The 16,293-nt window shown below is 45.8% G+C and overlaps 4 protein-coding genes across 4 annotated transcripts; 2 read left to right on the top strand and 2 right to left on the bottom strand.

The window, feature by feature from the left end:
* Positions 1–2,141: 2,141 nt before the first annotated feature.
* LOC124678534 (meiosis regulator and mRNA stability factor 1) lies at positions 2,142–6,038 on the top strand. The gene is made up of 3 exons (XM_047214408.1): positions 2,142–2,465; positions 3,704–5,240; positions 5,330–6,038. The coding sequence occupies exons 1-3, from the start codon at positions 2,234–2,236 to the stop codon at positions 5,514–5,516; spliced, it is 1,956 nt and encodes a 651-aa protein (XP_047070364.1). The 5' UTR covers positions 2,142–2,233; the 3' UTR covers positions 5,517–6,038.
* A 557-nt stretch (positions 6,039–6,595) lies between these two features.
* LOC124678537 (chaperone protein DnaJ) lies at positions 6,596–7,767 on the bottom strand. Its single transcript, XM_047214411.1, has 6 exons — positions 7,683–7,767; positions 7,413–7,505; positions 7,175–7,205; positions 7,025–7,051; positions 6,819–6,939; positions 6,596–6,733 (listed from the first exon to the last, which is right to left on the bottom strand). Exons 1-6 carry the CDS (start codon positions 7,746–7,748, stop codon positions 6,679–6,681), a joined length of 393 nt encoding a protein of 130 aa, XP_047070367.1. The 5' UTR covers positions 7,749–7,767; the 3' UTR covers positions 6,596–6,678.
* Positions 7,768–8,511: 744 nt separating this feature from the next.
* Positions 8,512–9,924, top strand: LOC124678535 (pentatricopeptide repeat-containing protein ELI1, chloroplastic-like). Its single transcript, XM_047214409.1, has one exon. The coding sequence runs from the start codon at positions 8,512–8,514 to the stop codon at positions 9,904–9,906; it is 1,395 nt and encodes a 464-aa protein (XP_047070365.1). The 3' UTR covers positions 9,907–9,924.
* A 610-nt stretch (positions 9,925–10,534) lies between these two features.
* LOC124678536 (CBL-interacting protein kinase 21-like) lies at positions 10,535–15,018 on the bottom strand. The gene is made up of 13 exons (XM_047214410.1): positions 14,848–15,018; positions 14,661–14,723; positions 13,201–13,272; positions 12,973–13,080; positions 12,788–12,868; positions 12,653–12,706; positions 12,439–12,564; positions 12,146–12,355; positions 11,938–12,039; positions 11,299–11,415; positions 11,126–11,197; positions 10,909–10,983; positions 10,535–10,784 (listed from the first exon to the last, which is right to left on the bottom strand). Exons 1-13 carry the CDS (start codon positions 15,016–15,018, stop codon positions 10,680–10,682), a joined length of 1,356 nt encoding a protein of 451 aa, XP_047070366.1. The 3' UTR covers positions 10,535–10,679.
* Positions 15,019–16,293: the final 1,275 nt, after the last annotated feature.

The following is a 16,293-nucleotide window of genomic DNA, read 5'->3' as shown; positions in this document are numbered from 1 at the left end:
GAGTACAACCTGATCATGAACGCCGATTTGACCAACATGAGCGAGGCGAAGAGAGCTTGGTTCGAGAAGAGGCAGAAGGAGATCCTAGAGCGCCCAAATTGAGTTGACAATCTCAATTTGTAATTTTTATATTTCTTCGAACTATGCCACATTTCATTTCTTCATCATGCAACAGTTTATTTGATATTATTCTATAATTTCAAGATATTATTCTATATTTGTTAGATACTATTTATAAGTATGCGTGGCCAGATGACCTATTTCTCAAAGAAATATGCCAAATGGCCAAATGAGTGGCCGCTGCGTTGGGCGCAGGGTGCGACCCAAACGGACGCGGGGCTCCGTCCGCGCGTCCGCGCGGCCACCCAAACGGCCCAAAACGGACGGCCCAACGCGTCCGTTTGGGTCGCTCAGTTGGAGATGCCCTAAAACACATATACAGAGGTTTGCCGTTTAATTTCTTTGTCATTGCAAGCATGATTACCAAACTAGCGATGTTTATGGAGGTGGATCGTTGTAAAGATCAGTGTCTTCTCTAGAGGCAAGCATGAACATGTTGAGCATCACCAAGGCTGTTTTTTTCCCACACTCACCCTCGAGTACCGTCTTGGCATTTCACGAGGATACTACGGTCAATATGGTGAGCATCGTGGTGGTGGAAAAGCTGGAAGTGGTTCATGCGTGAACTGAAGATTAAGCACCCGGCTTGAATGAAGTTTAATCTGAGAATGTTAATGTGCTGTTTTTTTAATCACATTTGTGATGTGCCCATGGTATTCTGCCATTTGTTGATGGGAAATCCATGTGGTCGTCCCATATGCCACAATAATTTTCATTTGCCATGAAAGTTATAACTATGAAACAACACTTCACTAATGTGCCCATATACTTTGTTCACTATAAACCGGAGAACATGTTGCTGAAAAGGAGAGAAACGGATAACCAAAGGAATACACTACACACAGTTAACATACTTTGGAGGAACTTTACAAAATCTGTGTGTTGTGTAATGCTTTTCAGTTCCGTTGCATAAATGAAACCATAGAGTCATACAGAAAAGTTGTGTATTGCTTTCTACCATGTTAAGAAAATAACTTGTCAAATTTATAGACCTGCGTTATGATCCACATGATAGAATGGTTGCCATGTCCTTTATCCATGGCATATATTAGAAAAAGTAGCTAACAGAAAGCAACTCAGCAATGGCTGGCATAGCTTAAGAAACATTTTCATGGGGTTGATTGTCCTCGTTCTTCAGTCATGGAGGACCATTTAGCTCATTCTTGTCTCCCTTTTTCTCTTTCTCTTTAGTTATGGAGTAGTAGATTTTTGTTATTCATAAAAAATGTATCTCCATCGCGTTTATATCATCCTACCAATACGATTGAGTTTGTGCAACTCCAGTCTAAACTACATCTATCTTTGTTCAACGGCCCAGATTTAATATGAAACCATTAAAATTTCAACTTGATTAAGTTAGGGAATTGCATTTACTCTACGGTAAGAAGTTGAATTTGCCATGCTCGAATGCACAATCAAATAGTTTCAAGAACCCCTCACGATAGGATTTATCACTGTGTTTGTTTAGTTGTGTTGGATGCCAATACGCAATTGTAGGATTAATTGTACGAACTTTGTGTGATATACCTAAGAAACCAGTGTAATTACTTAGGGCATGGGTTTGGGTTATGGATCCTTAACTTTATGTACGAATATTTTTGGGTGGATGTCCATAAGCATTGGATGGCGGCTTCTCACTTTGTAGCTCACAAATCTCTATGTAAGAATTATATGCAACAATTTCTTTTCAAACTAATACTACTCCAACCGATTCATAACAAATGCCAGAACTTAGTACAAAAGTCATACCAACTTAGTATTAAATCTTCGATACTAATTAAGTTCAGAGGGAGTACAATAATATAGATGAATTTAACAAAATGACGCACTATTGTCTCACTGACATGTGGGACCTACAGCCGCTTGTCAATAACCCAAATCGTGAAATCGTGTCATGTGTGTCAAAGTGCAACCAAATGTTGGTCCTTTTATTCACCTGGAGAAAAGAAAAACTGGGTGCCTAGCGGGAGGGGCAGTTTCCCGAGTCCACCTCGACGCCGCCGCCGCCGTCGCAAACCATAAAAAAGCGAACCCTCCTGGCCCCGCCCCGAAGACCCCAGCACCACCCCGGTCTCCGCCGGCGAAACTTCCACTAGGACTGTCGGCGGCGGCCATGGGGGAGTACGCGGCGGCGAAGACGTCGGTGTGGTGGGACATCGAGAACTGCGCCGTGCCCCGCAACTGCGACCCCCACCTCATCGTGCAGAACATCAGCTCCGCCCTCGCCACCGCCGGCCACGTCGGCCCCATCTCCGTCTCCGCCTACGGGGACACCAACGGCATCGCCCAGCCCGTCCTGCACGCCCTCTCCAGCACCGGCGTCTCCCTCCACCACGTCCCCGCCGGTACCCACCCCTCCCCCTTATTTAATCGACCCCGGAGTGGTGATCCGTTCACCTCTCGCCAATGCATGTGTGTTGCGCCGGTGCGGTGGTGGGTATGGTCCATGGATCTGTCACACCATGTCAGGATAATAGTCGAATCATAGGATTTGGGCTAGAATTTCCTGGTTTAGGGCGGTCTTCGTCGGATGGGTTAGGATTGTGGACATTATCGTGGTGTTGGTGTCTGGGTCAGAGACCAATCGATTAAGGCTTTGCATGTTTGTTTGACGCATTGGTGGTTTTTCTTTTGTCATCTGTTGATGGGGCTTGTGATATTCGCGTGCATTGGCTACACCAGTTGTAATGATTGTGTTTATGTTTTTGCTACTCCCTCTCCGTCTAAAAATAGGTGCCTCAACTTTATCTAAATACTGATGTATCTCCAACTAAAATGCATCTAGATACATCCGTATCTAGACAAAAATAAGACACCTATTTTTAGACGGTATAGGAAGTCTTAATAGCTGCGTTTTTCTTTTGATTTACATACATTTAGGTACCTTGAGTGTCCCCAAGGTTTGTTCTGAAATGGTTAGGAATACTTGACATGTTTCCTTGCATAAATTTAAAGGGAGTTTTTTTTTAGTTTATTCTGTCAATCCTTGATCTGGTCCTACATTGGAGACTTTCTGGAGTCATGTTAGTTCTTGCACACCTCGAAATACATATCCATCTCAAGGTGTAGAATTGGCTAGAACTCCATCACAGTAACTCTTTGGTGATATTGGCCAGTTGGGAGAAATCATTTTGGGGATTTATTATTCCAAATTAATTGGAGACTACCAACAATATAAACCTCTTCGTCTATGTATGCAAGCCAAACTTTTGTAACCTGACCGTTAGTATGCCTGTAAACATGGGCATTTAAAAAATTTGAGACCAGCGTTGGGTTTAGACTGAATGACATATATTCTTAGCAGGATTGTGTATACCTGAAATGTAGACCTGGTTTCTCTGTGACATAACTAGGTTTTTATTGGAGTTTTTCTTAGAATTTATCTTGACATCCAAATAAGCAAGGGTTGATTACGAGCATGTGCGATACATGTGAGAATAGCATAATGTGTATTCTTATGAGAGATAGTGAAAGAAAGCTGTCTTCTTCATTTAGTGGGCGGGTTGTTATGATTAGTTACCATTTGCATCTGTCGGATCTGCATGTTTTCTTATTTCTTTTTATTGTTTCCCAACCATTGCAGGCATTAAAGATGCAAGTGATAAGAAAATCTTGGTTGATATGCTGTTCTGGGCTATTGACAACCCTCCGCCAGCAAATTTTCTGCTTATCTCTGGTGACCGGGACTTCTCTAATGCTCTTCATAAGCTTAAGATGAAGCGGTACACTATTCTATTGGCACAACCTCCAAATGTGTCTCAGTCACTTACTGCCGCAGCAAAGAGTGTTTGGCGCTGGAAAAGCCTTGTGGCTGGAGAACCACCATTAGCACAGTCACCATACATAAGCAGCATACCAAGTGGAAATAAGGATGATGTGGATGCGTCAAATTCTCCAGACGCGACTCAAAGCACTAACCCTCAAGTGCAGAATACTTCTCAGCGTGATCATCAAAATGGTGGTAATGGAAAGGCAGATAAGCAGTTTAAAGTGAAGCAACCTCGAAAAATCCAGACTGACAGTGTATCTAAACCAGCAAGCAAAAAGGAAGATTCAGTTGATGGAGTTGCTGATAGTTCTAAAGGTAGCACTACTAACCAGCCAAGTCAGCCTTCTACACCATCATCATCAACTTCTTCATCAAGTTCTGAACCGCAGGGTGGGGCAAAGGTGAACCCGATGAGTAAACCAAAAAACCCACCCCTTTTCCAGCCTAAAAAGCCTGTAAAACCCTCCCATTCCCATCAAAATAGTGCTCCCCATGACTATTTTGGTAGTAAGAAGTCTGGTGTGTCAACTGAATCTGCACTGAAAACTGGTGCTCCTGATTCTGGCATTGGTACTGGTGGCCTTCATCCAAAACACCAGAACCAATCCTCTCAGCTACCAAACCCACAAAATCCAGTGACTCCTCATCCTCACAGTGGACCTGGTAAATTTAACGCATCAAATTTACATAGAACCAGTTCATGCCCACCACAAGCCGGGCAAAATGGTGTTCCGACTGCACCATTGCAGTCCTGGCCAAGTGCTCCTCCCTATCATGCCCCACCAGTTAATTATCCTGATATGAGTCAGTTGAATATTGCTGGATACCCCATAGGAGGTCACAACTACCAAGGTTTGAACATGAACTACCACCCAAACCAGTCTGGTGCTGCTCAACCTCCTTACAATAGTTATGGTTACATACCTCCAACTCCACCTAATGTATCCAGCAACATGCAAAATGCTGGACAATGGGGAGTTAACACCGGATGTCCACAGCCATCTTCTGACTCTCAAATTCTGATAAGAAATATCATAAGTGCTTTGGAAGTACTGAAGACCGAGAAGCTTCCACCAACAGAACAGTATATATCAGATTGCATACATTATGGAGGCGCCAATCTACCAAGTTTTGATGTTAAGAAGGCTCTTGAAATTGCCATTCAGCATCAAGCCATCGTCACTAAGAAGTTAGGGCATATGTCATTTTTTCTAGGAAAAAATGAAAATCTCTGGAAGTGTGTGAATGTACTGGATACCAGCGCACATTACCCAAAAGAGACGCTAGATGCTGTTCATAGGTACATATCTTCTGCCGGTGGCTGTTCCGCGCTAAAGAACTCCCAGTCCAGGTGAGGTCCAACAGCCAGTAATATGTGTTAACTATTTCTGTATTTTTCTTGAATATGGTTTATATGTTTCAATTATTCTTTATTTGTAGGTATCAAGCTGCAACTCTCTTAAAGAACGCATGCTTGAAACGTCTTTCCCTTGGTGAAGTTATCCAGCTGTCGTATACGATAACTGATAAAATGAAGTGGTTTGTTCCCCACCCTTCGGGCTGGCAGCCATTATCAATGAACATAATAGTGGTTGATGCTACTCGAGGCGCTAAAGGAAAACCTTAGCCTTGGCACATTCCTCAGACCAAATCGGATGGACACTTTGAGTTCTGGTTATCTAGTGCCATGGCTCATCTTCGTTCTGCCAACAATTTCTTTTAAAAGCAATATCGTGTCCGTATGTCTTAGTGGGAGTCAAACTGTCATTAGGCTACTGGTTTTGTTCCCATTACGCCGAAGGGAGCAGCTCAGGTTATGGCTACTGTTACGAGAATGGTGCTTCTGTCAGTCAATTGGTTCTGCAACCAAAGACTCAAAGGGGAAACAAAAGGGTTATTTCCTTTGTTCAGGCAGGAAAAACGTGCCTGATATTAGAAGTTATGATCTCTTCCCCTGTGGGCCTAAAAGGCATGCTCGAAATCTCACGAGTTGATTTCAGTCAAGCCTTCAGTAGTGACTCAAGAAGCTGCTGCTGTTCAAGGTGCTCAATGAAGCCTCCTTTATATGTAAATTACTAAACTCTCACTCGTAAGAGACATGGATGGATATATCATGTGATGTTCAATGGCTCTGGGTGGTTTGAATCTTTTTGTGTTGAGTACTGAACTAAAACTTTCTTTGTTATTTCTCCAACCACAAAATGCATTCGAAATACCTTCAGCTTAGTAATAACCTTGCCAGACTTGTCATGCTGTGTGTGCTTTGGTACTCGGCCTTGGCTGCAAGGCTTTACTTTTGTTGCCTTGATATGTTGCGAAAGGTTTATCAGATCATTGCAAGCTCAGATGCTGAGGTGCATCTTGTAACCATAACGGTTACCTTCTATGCAATTTCTCTTTAGTTTGGCCTTCTGCTAGTTGACGCTGGGTATGGTGTAATGGGTGATGTTGTAAAGTTGCATTGTCCAGTATGGTTGGCACCTTGTTCATAACGACCTATTGGTGATCTAAGCTCACATGTCCAGCCAAAACTTTATTCAAAATAGCCTCAGTCTGACAAAAAAATCGGTTATTTGAACCGTGAGTTGCTAGCTGCTGGTCTTGCCAAGATTTCTTGCCTTGTATAAATAGTTTTTACTTAAGAACATACAGTGGAGTGTGCATCTTTTTCTTTGAAACCACAAGTAGTGATTGGTGTTACTATTATTCAGTGCAGATATCTTAACATATGTACAATGTCACAAACAATTCTTCTATTCTAGACACAGCATAACGGTATCCCATTACCGCTACGGTAGAAAAGGGTTCTGAGAGGAACAAACTTCCTTCTGCCGCTGGTAGGCCCTTCACAACACCAAAATGAATTTCTCAGTCAGCTATAAGAATGTCAATCTTACAAGCATCATGGAGAAAGTGAAGTATGGTTTACCTTGAAGCGCTGTAGGAACCAAAGGAAACCGCCGCACAAATTATGAGCAGAAAGGGGGCTTTAACCAAAGTCCTATTTGAACTTCCGTATCCCCTTGGAGCACCATACCTCATCACATGTACTGCATTTCATCATGCACCGCATTTCATTATCTCACAGTTACATAAGATAGAGGAAGGAGTATGCGTATGTGAAACCAAAGTTACCTTCCATCCTATTCCCAGATCTTCGGCCTGCAAACCGTAAGGAGCACATATATATCATCATAATCCTATTGACAAACCAGACAGTACCAAAGTATGTGCCGACTGCTAACTGAAATTGAAGGCTGATTATCAAAGTGAAGAGTAGCATACCATCCTTCAAACAAGAATATGCTTCTGATATCTGCAAACAAACACGCACAGCTAAGTATTTCTGGGTTATACAAGTGGGAAATAAGAAAGTTCAGAAGATGCATTGCGATCTTCGTGCCACAAACCACATTCATAATTAACAGTCCTCCGTTCCATAATTCTTGTCGTGGTTTTAGTTCAAATTTGAACTACAATTACGACAAGAATTATCAAACCCCGTGATCAATCTGAACCTGACCTGCTTGAATTTGGACTCAGCTTGGGGCTTCTGATGCATGGGGACACGATCAGGGTGGGACTCCATCACCATTCTTCTATACGCAGCCTTAACCTGCATCAGGAAATCAGGAGCACGATGAACTCGGCTCGGAGATGGCACTCCGTTCTGCTAAAATTCACGATAATCGGCGCAGAAACTAGGCAGTCAAAGCAATACTAGCATCCTGAGATGACTCGGGGCTGGAGATTCACGGGGATGGGGCTGAATTGGGGAGAGTCAGAGAGATACCTCGGAAGGGGACGGCCGGGAGTAGGGAGCGAAGCCCAGGAGCTCCATGGCCTCCCTGCTTCTCATCTGCTTCCTTCTTGCGCGGTTGTGCCGGACTAGCTGCAGCGACGGCGGCGGCGGCGGGCAGGTTGGTCGCGGTAGGCGCACGCAGCGACGAAAACGAAGCAGCAGCCACGGCCGCTCCACGTATTTGCTACGCGCGGCCGCACACGTGGCGGTCTCTCGGCCGCTGGATCTTGATTCAGCCAATCGGACGGCTTACACGCGTCCTCTGAGCGTGCTCATGCACCGCCGCCCAAACCGTGCGCGCTCTGCCGCGACAACCAAACTCGAACGCTTCGCCGCCGCCGCGAGCGAGCGCGAGACAAGCAAGCTCTCGCCGCCGATGCGCGCGCGCGCGGCCGCGCCGGCGGTGCGGCCGGAGCACCTGGCGGCGCACGCGCGGCTCGTCAAGTCAGCCAAGATCGACGCGTTCGCCGTCACCACCCTCATGCGCGCCTACCTCCGCGCCTCCCTCCCCTTGCATTCCCTGCTCGCCCTCCGCGGCTTCCTCCCGTTCGCGCCCCGCCTCCTCGCCAACTCCTTCTCCCTCTCCCTCGCCCTCCAGTCCTGCGCCGCCGCCGCCGCCACACTCCCCTCAAACCCCGCCGCAGCCCCGCCCCGGCTCGGCCCCGCGCTCCACGCGCGCGCGCTCAAGTCGGGCTTCGCGGCCGCCGACATCTTCGTCCGCACCGCGCTCGTCGAGATGTACGCCAAGACGGGCCTCCCGGCGCTCGCGCGCGCCGCCTTCGACGAGGCGCCGCGGCGGGACGTGTTCCTCTGCAACGTCATGCTGGCCGCCTACGTCTCCCGCGGCGACGTCGCGGAGGCGCGGAAGGTGTTCGACGGAATGCCGGACAGGGACCTGGTGTCCTGGAACACGATGATCCACGGCTACGCGGTCAGCGGGGACGTCGGCGCGGCGCGGGAGATATTCGACGGGACGGCGGACCGGGACGCCTTCTCCTGGAGCTCGATGATCTCCGCGTACGCCAAGGGCCGCCGCTCCAAGGAGGCGCTGGAGCTGTGGAGGGAGATGCGGCTGGCGCGTGTCGCGCCGGACTGCATCACCATGGTGAGCGTTCTCTCGGCGTGCGGCGACGTGGGCGCGCTGGCCATCGGCGCGGAGGTACACCAGTTCGTCGAGGACGACAGGGTCGAGGTGGACGTGAAGCTCGGTACTGCTCTCGTCGACATGTATGCCAAGTGCGGTGACATCGAGAGCTCGCTGAGGGTGTTCCGTGCCATGCCGGTGAAGGACGTGCTCGCTTGGAGCTCAATGGTTATCGGGCTGGCCAATCACGGGCTTGGCCATGATGCTCTCGGTTTGTTCTCGGAGATGACATCGGAAGGGCTGCAGCCAAATGAGATCACCTTCATTGGAGTTCTTATCGCGTGTACTCATGTTGGTCTAGTGAGTGAGGGCAAGAAGCATTTCAGCTCAATGAGCGACGTTCATGGCGTGGCGCCAAGGATCGAGCACTATGGGTGCATGGTGGATCTTTTGGGGCGTGCGGGCCATGTTGAGGAGGCAATGGAGCTAATCAGGAGCATGCCGTTTGAGCCAGATGCAGTTATCTGGAGAGCACTTCTGGGAGCCTGTCGCATCCATAAGAATGTGGAGATTGCAGAGGAAGCTATGGCCAGGTTGAGGGTGTTGGATCCTCTTGCTGATGGACACTATGTGTTACTGTCCAACATATATGCACAAGCAAACTCGTGGGAAGGTGTTGCAGAAATGAGAAAGACGATTAGGAGGGAGAACATTCAGAGGGTTCCTGGAAGAAGCTCGATCGAGTGGGAGAACACGGTTCACGAGTTTGTTTCTGGTGATAGATCACATCCGAGGTTTGGGGAGATATACAAAATGTTGGAAGAGATGATGGACCGGTTGAGACAAGCAGGATATAGGCCAATGACAAGCTTGGTATTGCAAGATATGGATGAGCAATCTAAGACACAAGCATTGGCTGAACATAGTGAGAAGTTAGCAATTGCTTTTGGGCTGCTGACCACCCCTGCAAGGTCAACTCTTCGAATAACAAAGAATCTCAGAGCTTGTGAAGACTGCCACTCGGCCATTAAGCTTATATCCCTGGTATATGACCGGAAGTTGGTTGTTAGAGACCGAAACCGTTTCCATCATTTCAGTGAAGGGAAGTGCTCATGCAAGGATTACTGGTGAAGTTACAAGCTTTTACCAGATCAAGTTCTCGTGCAGCAAAGTTTCGTTCCTGCCCTGCAAGTGATCTGAAGTTTAAGATTACTAGATATTCTTTTAGTTGAGCATGCATCTGAAAGATGTGCACTGGAAGTACAATCACCTTATCACGTTTCTTCCTAATTCATGGAAGCCATTTTAAGCTGAACAAGCATGACCGGAGCTTCATTCCAGTGAGTACATCACTTCAAAAGGAGAAACAGAGACCATGTAGCTCTTATATGTACACCTCAATTGCTTACATCGTATTTAATACATAGTCACTAGCACAAATTTTCCACAGAGATAGAGTTATCCAACTTCAAATATTGCTCATGAAGTACCCAAGAGGCAAGAAAAGAAAACCTTCTTTTTTTGTCAATGGCCATACATTGCTTTGTGGTATCATGTAGCTTTCATATATTTTTTTTTCTCTTGAAAATGGAATTGAAATCCCCGGCTGCTCCATGAAAGTGATGCACACATCCTTTTATTAATTATTAAGCAGAGTACATAACAAAGGTAACCACAACCAAAACATTACAAGATATGAAAAAACACCTACGACTAAGCCGACTTCTTCCGCAGCAGTGTCTCCTCAAGCCATCGCCGTCACAATCCGACCATATATTTACAACTTAGGTTTACGAAAATGTTCGTACTTGGTTCCTACCAGGTCCTCTTGTTAAAAATGGGAGGGCCCTTTTACCTAGTGAGTACTCTTGCTAAAGAAGAAACAGAGAGATCGGGGTAGGGTATCAAAAGCTACTGTTAAATCGATAAAGCTCTTGTCTCATACTATCCTTTTTCAAAAGTTGCTGGCTTTTGCATATTCCCAAGTCATCTGAGAGTGTGGCACACACCTGCAGCAATAATGCCATATGTGATGAATGACAAATGAAATTTGGATTTTTGCGCTGAATGTGAAATGGTAGAAACAAATGAATAAATGATTTGAGAACAGACTCAGCAAGGATGAAGCAATACCTGTCTATATAGGGAACAATCTCCAGATGACCTTTTTAGCTCAACAACATAAAGAGATTCATTGATCTCAAACACCTGGAATCACAATACAACAATGTTAAGAAGCAGCAGCGTCTAATAGGAACACATTGCACACCATGGAATGGTTGCTGTGTTGGATTACTACTTTTTTGAACTAATCTGTATTGTATGTGCATCTTTAATATGATATAAGTACCTCAGCAGAAATTAATAATGATCCATGCCCTCTTGGATTTGTTGGTCCCTTGCGTTCTTGGACCACTCTTAGCTGTAGGACATGATAATATAATTTTAAACGTCAACAATTCGAACAATAAGTTTCAGCAGAGTAGGTCTAGTTTGAAGTCAGACAGATCTGAGATCACTAACCTTGCCATTGTTCCTCTGCACTTGGAAGCCCATGTTTGTGACATTGCTTTCTATCTTCTCAAATAGATAAGTAGGAGAATGGTTTGATGCAAATCTGATTTTCCTTTCGGAGACATCCTGCAACAAAGTTGTGCACCTGACATTAGTGGAAGGTCACTACAGAAATGAAGGAAGTTTATATGTCCATGGCACCATAGTCTCGACATAGAAATGGTCCAGAGGACATGTACACAAGGGTGTTAAAAACGGGTGCACTTAACCGTTAAAACGGACATGTTCAATTGTTTGAACTGGAACGTGATGCTTGGTCATGGGTAACAAAAGAAACTATACTATTGTCATCGCAATACCGGTTTTGGCCGGGTTCGGATCAACCTGTCCTATGAACTCCCCTACATGCACATAAATAGGATGATGATTCATGATTTTGTCAATCACTGGTTACTAGATGCTATTGTTTTCTTTTATTCTCGTAACATTTTTGTTCTTCACTATTCTTATGATCTCAAGTTTGGTCCTTCCAAGTTAGGTCATTTGGATGTGGAGGGTTGGGCTTAGGTCCTTTTGTACTAATTTTGAGGAGTGGAATGTGCAAACAGACACTAACAGATGGGATGAAGAAATAAAGATTGGACTCACCTCTTTCTCGAAAAATCCAGATAAATCAAGGCAAGAGGACATCCCAATGAGTTGAAAAGCATTGATCTGGTTGATCGCAGGGTTGTCCAGAATGCCATTGTGCTTCAGAAAAATCAGATGCAGTTCAGTCTTTGCCATTCAGTACAAAGTTAAAAGCATGAGATTGTAGAGCAAACAACAGTACAGAAGTACAAATCACACATGCTACCTTAGGCATCTGTGGGTTGTCATCACCAATGTAATTATCGTCATCATCATCAAAGGGCACAGCCGGAGTATAACTTTGATTGAACCAATCATGTGCCCTTATTCCATCTATACCGAAGCGGGTAATGGGGTTAGGATCCAGGATTTTCCGCAGTATATCTTGGGCGCTTGGCGAAAGCCATTTAGGAATATGGACAGTCCCCTTCAGAATCTGAGAATAATATCACACCGTGAGATATGGCTGCAGCAAAAAAGACATATTTTGCTAACGTGAGCCTTGATTCTGCTTCATACCTTCTGATAAAGTACAACGATATTGTCGTCGTCAAATGGAAGATTCCCTGTAAGCATTACGTACAGGATAACACCACAGGACCAAATGTCTGACATGGAGCCATCATAACCTCTGTTGAGAAGGACCTACATATACCATTATCAGAAATTCTATCCTCCATGGCATGAATCAATAGTAGATTCGAACCCATGGGAAATAGTGTTTAGTCCTTACCTCAGGTGCTATGTAGTTCGGGCTGCCACATGTGGTATGCAGTAATCCATCTTTCTGAAAATGGGGATTTATCTTAGACACCAGAGAAAGATTCAGCTCGCTTTTTACCCAAAAGAAAGAAAAAAAGTACCGTACCCGTTGATGCTGTGAAAAGGCACTTAGCCCGAAATCAGAAACCTTTATGTTCCCTTTTGCATCAACCAGGACATTCTCTGGCTACAGGAGGTGGAGAAGAATGGATCATTCCTTGTTGTTTGAGTATCAAAAGATGAAACCTCTTGGAAATTAAGAGTAGCGGTTGGCACTGTGCAGTTAGTTACCTTAAGATCCCTATGGTAAACTTCCTTCTCGTGGCAATAGCTTATAGCATCCATCAGCTGCTGGAACAGTTTCCTCGCTTCTTTCTCTGGCAGCTTGCCCTTTAACGCCTGCCATGCATTGTAGAGTGTAAGAGATGCATGTAAAAGCCCATTAAAACTCTGGAGTCTGCTTCATTAGTTCCTGAAGCATGCTTAGTTCGGTGAGAGCTAAGGAGAAAGAATCCTTACGATTTTGTCGAATAGCTCTCCTCCATTTACATACTCAAGGACCATGTATATCTTGGTCTTACTCGCCGAAACCTGCAGAAGATGGGGGAAACTGTAACGCACTCATGCTGGCCAGAGGCAATGTGGACGCGTGCAGCAGTCGAATGCGTAAATGCCTGGCTGCTAAACTTTGTTTTTTCTGAAATTTGATACGGTTTGCTGTTTCCTCACGCGATTTTACGTTTCAGGGAAGCATAATTTCGGTGGAGGATGATGGCCTCAGCTACCTTGGCTGGTACTGTGTCTTCTATAGATAGAAGTTTTTATATCATTCATGAATTTGGAGATGGTTCCTTCAGCGTGCAGGCATCACTTTCCAACCTTTGCTGATTGCAAGAGGTAAGCCTAACGTGGAGCTTATCCATTAACGCAACTACTTGTTGCACCCAAGTTACTTACTCCTTATAAAGTCAAGAATTACTTTCATCTAGTATAGCTTGTTTGGCACTTATGATACGAGCGGTGGGCTATGCCGTCCAGCCTTCCGTGTTTTCTTTGGCGTGCAGGGCCAAGAGTTGCCTGAAACGTGTAAACGATAAGTACACGGCTGCCCCTAATGATTGCGTTTCATCTTGGGAGGATCCATTTGGTGGCTTCCGGATTGGCTCGGTTATTATTGTTAATTAACCAGGGCCAGGCGTCCGTCAGAACATGCATGTCCCTGTCGACGGAGGTCGGCCGACATCGGGGGTCGTCGGATCTTCAGAGTCTACGGCTGAGATGCACGCACGCGTCATGGCTAGGTCAAATTGGCATGATCTCAACTACTATATCATAATGGCCACTGGGACTAGATGGATTCGGTGTGACAGCCGAGAGTTTTGTTTGTGGTGCACGCGACAATGCTGGATCTTAAGCCAATTCGAACCCATCGTCCTGATACTAAAATACACTTAGCTTTCCCAGGCGAGTAGCAGTATAATACAGCAAGAAACACAGGGGTAGAATATGGAAGGATAATGTTGGAGTGCAGGGCGAGGAGACTGGGGGTCCTTTTGCCCTCTCCTGCTTGGGTTGGGTAGAAAGCTCTTATGCTAGTTTGGCTGGTCGCCTGGGGTGTTGGATTTGTCTAGAAGGATGTCGCAGTCAAGAAAGGGAGATAATCACAGTTTAACTAGGCATGTGGGCGGTTATTCAAAGAGGACTCGGCTGGAGGATGATCCTCTCTTATGTTGAATTCCTCGTATGCCCCTGGAGTAGAAAAATAAAATAAAATGGAGCAATTGAAGTTAGCCGCAGCTTGTTCGGCAACTTGAATGGCACTGTGTAGCTGAGCCCGATCGCGCAATTGGTGCTCCTGCTACGGACCTACCCAATCATTCCCCACCCATGGCCCAATAGCATTTAAGCACCAAGAACAGGAAGAAAACAGAGAAACGAAAAGGGAATCTGCGGAGGTACTGAAGATGTGTGGGACTCACCTCGTAGAGCCGGACGACGTTAGGATGCTTGAGCAGCTTCAGCGTCGCGATCTCCGTCTTTATCTGCGCGCAACCAGGACGACGACCAATCAGCCCCCATTTTCAGCTCGCGCGCGAAGCAGAGCAAGAGCACGGAAACATGGAAGGTAATCAATCGATCGATTGGAAGGGAAGTGGGCGAAAGGACCTGCTCGTTGATCTTCATGGCGAGGATGCGCTGGCGGTCGAGGATCTTGATGGCGAAGGCGCGGCCGCTCTCGGCGTGCCGCGCCAGCCGCACCTTGCCGAAGTGCCCCTCCCCCAGCGTCCGCCCCATCTCGTACTTCCCCATCCGCATTGCTCCCTCCGCCGCCTCCATGCCTGGCTCGCCGGAAGTAGCGGCGGCGCACGGCGGACGGGAAGGTCAGGGGCTGGGTGGAACGCGTGCCTGCGTGCGTGGTGGGCTAGCGAGCTAGACGACTGGAGGCTGAGAACGTTAGGTGAAGAGCGCGGGTTTTTCCTTCCCTTTTATCAGAAGAGAAGAGAACGGGGACCTTGATTGGACTTCATCAAGTTCTCATTTCTCTCCGTATAGTAATAATAATTCCACGAATCACGAGGAATCAAGATTTGGTCGTACGCCTTCGAGTATCTGCTGCCTATCCTGTACGTCTTTATGATGATACGGAGAGGCAGTATTTTTCTTGCCTATACACGAGAAAAGTCGGACGGAGCTTTTCCCGTGGCGCATTATCTATGCAAGAATACTTTGTCAAGGCGCATTCCAAGATTGCTTTGCATCCACGAGCTGATTAAACTTTTCGGCTCTCGATTGTTTTCCTTTTCCACAGTACACGGGCGAATATACAACGCCAGCTACGCGTCCCTTGGGAAAATGGAATAAAGAAAGAACACATACGTATATGTGTTGCTTGAGCCTCGGCAACCTTTTCAGTACCCGAAAGCTCATCCGTATATCTAATTATCTATACAAGTGTGGTGTGTTCTCAATCAATGAAACGGCGTAATAGTGCTCCTCTAGGTAGGTAGATCCAAAAGGGACGCTATTTGGGATTTAATTTGGTTGGACTATAAGATTGTTGGGCGAATACGGTCAAAACAGTTCGTATATGACATATGTTTGGCTGCCGACCAGCTCTTTGCGGCACTGTGTTTGGCAACACAAGATGACTTTTTTTTTTTTTTTTTTTTTTTGCTCTTCGCAGGCTCACTTTGCAGGAGGGTGAAAACTCTATGTTCTATCTTCATTAGTTGTATCCGCTAATGTGGGGCTTTTGTTGGTACCTTGTTGAAGGTATTGTCTAAAGATTGTAACTTTCTTTGAGGCGAAAACACATGATTTGACTATGGTGGTTTGATCGAGTGATGACAGTTGCTTTCTGTGAGTTTTTTGGGAAACCGCTTTCGCAGTCCGGGTGTTGTCGTTGGCGGTGGTTGTTTCATGCTAAGACGAGTCATTGATCAGTTCGGCGGGTTTTTTCTTGTTTTGTTTATTTCTTTCTTTTCCTTTTGGTTATGTGTATCCTTTGCGTCTCGAGTAGTTCTTACCATTATGTTGCTGCAAAGGCTGGGTGTAAATGATATCTCTTTGATATTTATTTTTAAGAAAATATTATTTTTTTATCTTTATGGG

This window comes from Lolium rigidum, chromosome 7 (genome assembly GCF_022539505.1).
Source record: "Lolium rigidum isolate FL_2022 chromosome 7, APGP_CSIRO_Lrig_0.1, whole genome shotgun sequence".
In the NCBI taxonomy this organism is placed as follows: domain Eukaryota; kingdom Viridiplantae; phylum Streptophyta; class Magnoliopsida; order Poales; family Poaceae; genus Lolium; species Lolium rigidum.
This window is presented reverse-complemented; position numbering and strand designations above follow the sequence as displayed.